This window comes from Ipomoea nil, unplaced genomic scaffold (assembly GCF_001879475.1).
Source record: "Ipomoea nil cultivar Tokyo-kokei standard unplaced genomic scaffold, Asagao_1.1 scaffold2279, whole genome shotgun sequence".
NCBI classification, from domain to species: domain Eukaryota; kingdom Viridiplantae; phylum Streptophyta; class Magnoliopsida; order Solanales; family Convolvulaceae; genus Ipomoea; species Ipomoea nil.
The window spans coordinates 2,746,198-2,753,504 of NW_017618707.1; the positions used below are offsets into that span (position 1 = coordinate 2,746,198).

Consider the following 7,307-nt stretch of genomic DNA (forward strand, 5'->3'; position numbering starts at 1 on the left):
ACACTATTTTGTTTTTCTTTTGGTTTCTTTATTTTATTTTACTTTTTTATGAAATCTTAGGCGGAAGCCTAAACCCCATATATATATATATATATATATATATATATATATATATATATATATATATATATATATATATATATATATATATATATAATTACATTCATGTAAAAACAGGGCTTAAAATACAAACGTGTGGACATTTCTGGATCGTTGAATTTTGGATATCTAAAGTTGTGATTAGTGTTTATAATTTTGTGTGTTGCCCGCATGTCATTGTTCATGGACGTGTGCATGCCGGCCCAAATATTACGGATTCACACATGCATACTATATTGGATGTGTGCATTGTCGTCCACGAATTTGTGCACATTCGCATTTAGGTGTGTGCACGGTATATGTCCACATGTTTGTATTTATTAAGGGTGTTTGCATGTGAATGCAACCCTAAGATTGCATTCACATGCAAACACCCTTAAAATACAAACATGTGGACATATATCGTGCACACACCTCAATGTGGGTGTGCACACAACTGTGGACGACAGTGCACACACCTCAATGTGGATGTGCACACATCCTTAGTATGTATGTGTGAATCTACAATATTTGGGCAAGTGTGCACACGTCCATGAACGACAGTGCACACAGGCGGACACAACACACAAAAACATAAAAACTAATCACAACCTTAGATATCCAAAATCCAACGATCCAGAAATGTCCACACGTTTGTATTTTAAGCCATGTTTTTACATGAATGTAATTCTATATATATATATATATATATATATTATGAATTGGATGTATTTGGAAGGCAACAGGGTGCATTTGTAACAATCCATTTTTCTAATTGTAACTAGTTTGGAACAAAATGACTTGAGATCCAAAGCGATTAACTACTTGAATTACAATTATTTTTTTTCTCTTTTAATTTTCATCTAGAGATATAAAGGTCTAGTCATGCACTCTTTCAAAGGAAGGCTATCTAAGTATGAATTAAACAAATAAATGCTTAATTGGAAGTTGTATAAATAAAAATTGTTATAATAACACCCCATTTTTTATAGAAAAAAAAAATTGTGTTTAACTCACTCACTCTCACGTTAAAGCATATTTATCTTTCCTATTAAATATAAAAAATGTTCTATCAGTTTCCTAATTCCTACTATGATTAAATAATTTCGAAATTGACAATCTTAATCTTATTAGTTAAATGATTCGATTTGTATGATTCATTACTAGAAACCAATGACTTTATAGTCCAAATTGAATTAACTTGGAGGGTGTGGTTGAGTGGAAAGGGACTCATCTATCTTTAACCAAATGTCAAGGATTCGATTTTTGACTTTACTGTGTTCGACAATGAAAATCCTGAGTAACATCCAAAAAAAAAGAAAAAAAAATAATAGTCCAAATTGAATTGAACTTAATACTCTTAAAATTTAATTAGTATTGTTTTTTTTTTTCTTTTTTTTTTTTTCGCTTAGTATTGATCGGTTAGGTCTCAAAACTTGTAAATGAAGTAATAAATAAAAACTCTCTGAATGTGACACAATAACAGTTAGATTTCTAAACAATCAAAGTTTAATGTGATTATAGAATATCAAGAGGTCATTGTACAAAATAAAAGTTTGTTATGAAAATTAAATAAATCAAGTTTAATTACTATATATGGTTAAACTTGGCATAGTGAAAAAGCTACTTTTATTGCTCAATTATTTTGGCTGCACATGCATGTTGATGTTAATATATGAAGTAGTGCTCTCCTAATTGTCTTTCTTTAATTTCACCAGATAAAAAAAAGGAGATGTGAAGAAAGTTAGGAATGAGAGGAACTCGATCTGCGAGTTAGCAAATAAAGATTGGGACACTAAGTAATTGGTCAAAAATCTTTATAGGTGGAAAGGTTGTTGCTTTCTGGGCCAAACTTTTTTTTTTGGTGGTTAATTAAAAAACATTAAAATGTGGCACCTTAATGGGTGGTTTGTCTGAGAGGCCGGGTGTGTGGGGTTCATCAGCTTTAGTGAGTCTTGAAAAAAGTGCTGAAAGTATGAAACTCTCATGTACATGACTCCATGCATCACAAATGGAAAACAGACAGAAATTATTATTTTTAAAAAAAAACATACTTTTTGTTGTTTAGAGGAATTTCTTCCCTGTTAAGAATAGGAATAGTTAGTCATGTCAGAGGCAAAGACTGATATGAGTAAGATGTTTGGTTACGTGTCACAGGTTGGTGATTATTATAAGAAAAATGTAACGAATTGCTTTCTCTATAGTGAAGGAAAAATGGGAGAGAAGTTGGAGGAAAAAAATTTTTCTTTTAATTTTATTCAAATTTTTCTTTTAATTTTTCTTTTAATTTTATTCAAATTTTAATTTATTACTAAGACAGTTTAATATTTTCTGAAAGTTAAAGCTTAAGACATAAAGTAAAACAATATTTTAAAATATGCTTACTTAAAAATAAAAAAGGGAAACGACTAATAAATTAGGAAATAAGATAACTAAATTGATTTCCATAGCAAATTGATAGCATGATTTGTATCTTTGACTCACGAGATTGTATTATTACACCCTCCACGCAGATCAAGATTGAAGTAGGTGATGACGTTCGGGTTGAATTCAGGTGATTCCTCCGTGTGCGTTTTGGCTGAATTCAGGAAATTTCTCCGTGGATGCAAGTCAAGCAGACGGTTCTTCGCCGTCTTTAAATGTCCATAACATAAAAAGGTGGCGGCATTTATATCCGAGAAAAAAATGCTCATCACAGTTATAACACAATTTATTGGCTCCCCTCTTGGCCTTTTCCGCTGGGGATAAGAATTTATACAGAGGTCAGGGTGATTTGGTGTGGTTGGGTGGTTGTTGTGGGGGTAGTGAGACACGTGCAGAGGGAAGGTGTGGCAGGGGTGTGGGTCATTGTTGGTCGTTTTAGCAGGCAAAGAAGGCTTAAGATGTGGCATTTTTGGTAGAAGTCACATGTTGTACTAATGGCTTTGTTTAGAGAACTAGGCTTGGTCTTTTCTACATCGATCATAAGTACCTTGTCCAGAGCACCGGTAAAAAGATCAACACGTTGGTCTAGGAGTACTGTGCCTGCACATGCAATGTGAGCTCGAAAGTCCTTGACATAATCATTAACGTGCCTCCAGTTTGAAAGAGCAACTTCAGTTCGCCTAGTGGATTAATGCTCCGGGGTGGCCCAAAACTCAAACAACACTCTTCCTTAAACAATTCCCAGGAAGCAAACGGTGACACCACAGTTTCATAATGGTACCATAGTTGGGTCTCGCCAATCATGTGGTGTGCTACCAGAGAAACACGTTCGTTGTCTAGTGTGTCAACATGGTGAAATGAAGACTTACAACAAAGTAGCCAAACCATAGGGTATTCCTCGCCCAAAAATAAAGGGAATTCGACCTTAGGATATTGGGAAAAACAATACGAGTGATCCCCTATGTCTGCCATAGTAGAGATCCCTTCGGTGTGAAGGGTAGTAACGGAGTCCTCCTCCTAAACTGGTTATTTACTTTGATTGGTCAGTATCTGTTTGACTAGCTTCTTCAGTGGGATGCAGTGGACAAAGAAGAGACAGTAGTGGACAAGTTCTCAATTTTGTCATGCAAGGCTTATAAATGTGCTTGTATGTGAATACTCCGACTAAAAATACTTTAGAACATCGAATCTATAAAGCTTGAGTCTCTTTGATCTAGATGAATGACGTTTGTGAGCTTTGTAATGCTTGAATGCTTGTTAGCTTGTAATATATCATGTGTGTCTCTTCCCCATTCATCCCTTCTATTTAGTTGAGAATTCAAATATGTACGTTAAAGAGAAATCAATTCGAATCACCCAATTGTCAGTAAAATAATTTTTGTTTAGATTTGACATGTGAAGATAGTGCCTAATGGTTGCTTCTACTATTTATCATCCTCTGTTATAAGCTTTGCTGCTTATCAAGAAAGCTTTGGTGTTGGTCCTTGAAAAGCCTTGTTGCTTAATAGAAGTCATAATGCTTTCCCAGGCATGTTAACAATGCGAAGGGCCCTTCGAGTCCACCATTCTTTCAGAAACTACACCTCTCTTTCAATCCTTCGTTACTTCATTTCTGCAACTCGAACCCTCGAGAATTGCAACGCTGATCGGATCAAATTCCTCATATACTGCAATTCCCAGATATCGGAAAATGGCCGGAAAGGAAACATTGAAGAGGCTGAGTCAATTTTTTATGGCATGTCCGCTAAAAATATTGTATCTTGGACGGCAATGCTCTCGGCGTACGGTCAAAACGGGCTGCTCAAGAAAGCCCGTGACCTGTTCGACAAAATGCCACAACGAACAGTTGTGTCGTGGAATGCGATGTTAACGGCTTATATGAGGAGCAGAGTTGAGATTGATGAGATATTCAAGTTTTTCCGGTCAATGCCAGAGCGAAATGCAGTGTCTTTTGCGGCTATGGTCACGGGGTTTGTTAATGCAGGGAGGTTCATTGAGGCTGAGAAATTGTATCACAAGACTCCAGTGGTTTTCCGTGAGCCAGTCTGTTCAAATGTGCTGATAAATGGGTACTTAAAGAATGGGAAGTTGGAGGAGGCAGTTCAGGTTTTTGAGAGTATGGTGGAAAAGGATGTTGTTTCTTACAGTTCAATGGTGGATGGGTACTGCAAAAATGGGAATCTTACTGAGGCTAGGAAGTTGTTTGATGTGATGTGGGAGAGAAACGAGGTAACTTGGAGTTCTATGATCAATGGGTATATGAAAGTAGGGTCCTTTGAGGATGGGTTTGAATTGTTTCTGCAAATGAGAAGGGAAGGTGAGATGAGGGTTGAGCCGACTACATTCACTATAATTTTCGAAGCTTGTGGGAGATACTGTAAATATGAACTAGGTTGTCAAATTCATGGATTGGTCCTACGTTTAGGACATGAATGTGATGTTTTCTTAGGCAATTCCATCATAACCATGTATTCTAGATTTGGTTATATAAACGCAGCTAGAAGTACATTTGATGCAATGATACATAAGGATATAATTTCATGGAATTCTCTTATTAGCTGTTATGTTCAAGGTGAAAGACTTGAAGAGGCTTATGAACTTTTTGAGATGGCCCCAGAGAAGGATGTGGTTTCTTGGACCACTATGATTATGGGGTTTTCTAACAAAGGGTTGACTGAGATGTGCATCTCTTTGTTCAAAATGATGCCCGAGAAAGATGTCGTTGCTTGGTCTACTCTGATTTCTGGGTTTGTACATAAGGGCGAATACGAGGAAGCTATTTGCTTGTATATAGAGATGCTTAGAAGTGCAGTTAGACCAAATTCTATTACTTTATCCAGTATGCTCAGTGCTTCAGCTGGGTTGGCAGCATTGAATCAGGGCTTGCAGGTACATGCTCATGTTTTCAAACTGCGTTTGGAATATGATTTGCTAATCCAAAGCTCCCTCGTCTCAATGTATTCCAAGTGCGGAAGCCTAAACGATGCGTATAGAATATTCAAATCTGTCAGGGAACCCAACATTTTTATTTTTAATGCCATGATAACTGGATTTGCCCAAAATGGTTTAGGCAATGAAGCACTTATATTATTCAAAGAGCTGGAGAGTGAAGGTGAAAAACCAAACGGCATTACCTTTATCGGTGTTCTCTCAGCCTGTGCACACACCGGGATGGTAGAAGAAGGATGGAACTACTTTAACTCCATGAGATCATTATATATGATAGAACCAGAACTTGACCACTATGCGATCATGGTTGATATCCTTGGTAAAGCGGGTTTGCTTGATGAGGCAATGAGTTTGATCAATTCGATGCCACTCGAGCCCCACTCTGGGGTTTGGGGTGCTCTTCTCAGTGCAAGTAGGACTCACTTGCGACTTGATCTCGCTAAGGTTGCAGCTGAGCATATTTGTAAGTTGGAGCCGAGTAACTCTGCTCCTTATGTTGTGTTGTCAGACATTTACTCTTTTCTGGGGAAGAAGGAGGATGAGGAACAAGTAAGATTGGCTAAAAAATTGAAAAGGATAAAGAAGAGTCCAGGTTGCAGTTGGATCTTGTTGAAAAACAATGTTAACATGTTCCTGTCAGGAGATCTTTCTCATATGAACTTTAATGAGATCAAGATAACATTATGGATGATTACAGATCAAATGAAAAGGATATACAGTATAGATGACAATGAGTTATACTTTTATAGTTGTTAATAAACTTTGTGAACACAGATATGTTCTACTATTAATCAGAATCATCCACTTCTGGTTCAATGTTTTGGCCTCAGTTTTCCAGTATGGGAGTTTGTTTTTGGAGCTATCTGAAATGAAACTTTTCCCATGCCTGTTTTCTTGGCATGTATGCTTCATGTTTTGATGAGGACTAAAGGTAATTTCTTGAAAGCCTATCAATTAGGGGAGTTTGGATTCCACAGATTATGATACTCTCTCTATTATAACTTGCTGATTACTGTAGTAACATAATTGGCAAAATCCCAAAATCCTGGTTGTGTTACAACAACACTAGTACAAAAAAATGACCAGATGTTGAGGGAGGACATGCATAGTCTAATTAGGAGATGGTGTGTTTGGTTCGCACATGGGAATCGGAATCAGAATGGGAATCAAATACTTGGTTATGAGAATGTGTTTTGGTAAAAGTATTTTACATGTTTGGTAGTAGGGTGGAATATGAATGATTACCAATATTACTGTTTGGTTATGTATGATCTTATAATGAAAGTAAATGTTTTAAAATACAAAATAAAAAATAAGACAATTTATTATAATATAAAGACATTCAAAGCACCAATATAAACAAAAATAAAAATAATCCAAATTTAAAAATCAAATTACCAATTAAAAAGGAGAATAATGGAATCTTTATTTTATTAGGGAATGAATATTCTAATTAAGGGATAATCAAATTCCATAATGGTACTCTAAAAACATGTCAACACACACATCTTATGAAAATGTAATTTTTTTTTTGGATCCTGCGACGGCCCCACATCAACCAAACAATAATTTTTTTATATCTTGTGATAACATTGCCAAGATTGATTCAATCTCAACAAAAAAAATATTTTTATTTGAAAGATTTTCGAGGAAATTGATGTATAGGTTCATTATTGATGTCTAGGTTCATTACAGAAATAATGACGTGCGTGCTTAAAATACATTTTCGTTTCAAAAGATCGCATTCAATTTGAGCAGTTTTAAAACGAATATTCGTCGCCTGAGAGATTCGAACTCTCGCGGAGAAACCCCATGTACTTAGCAGGCACACGCCTTAACCACTCGGCCAAAGCGAC

At 36.0% G+C, this 7,307-nt stretch overlaps 1 protein-coding gene and 1 non-coding gene across 2 annotated transcripts; one reads left to right on the forward strand and one right to left on the reverse strand.

The window, feature by feature from the left end:
* The first annotated feature begins 4,026 nt into the window (after window positions 1-4,026).
* LOC109150456 (pentatricopeptide repeat-containing protein At1g53600, mitochondrial) lies at window positions 4,027-6,267 on the forward strand. The gene has a single exon (XM_019298368.1). The coding sequence runs from the start codon at window positions 4,033-4,035 to the stop codon at window positions 6,205-6,207; it is 2,175 nt and encodes a 724-aa protein (XP_019153913.1). The 5' UTR covers window positions 4,027-4,032; the 3' UTR covers window positions 6,208-6,267.
* Window positions 6,268-7,225: 958 nt separating this feature from the next.
* Window positions 7,226-7,307, reverse strand: TRNAS-GCU. Its single transcript has one exon. It is a non-coding gene; the product is annotated as a tRNA-Ser (tRNA).

Excerpts from the sequence above, each read along its gene's own strand:
- LOC109150456 (XM_019298368.1), top strand. The coding sequence starts at position 4,033 with ATGTTAACAATGCGAAGGGCCCTTCGAGTCCACCATTCTTTCAGAAAC.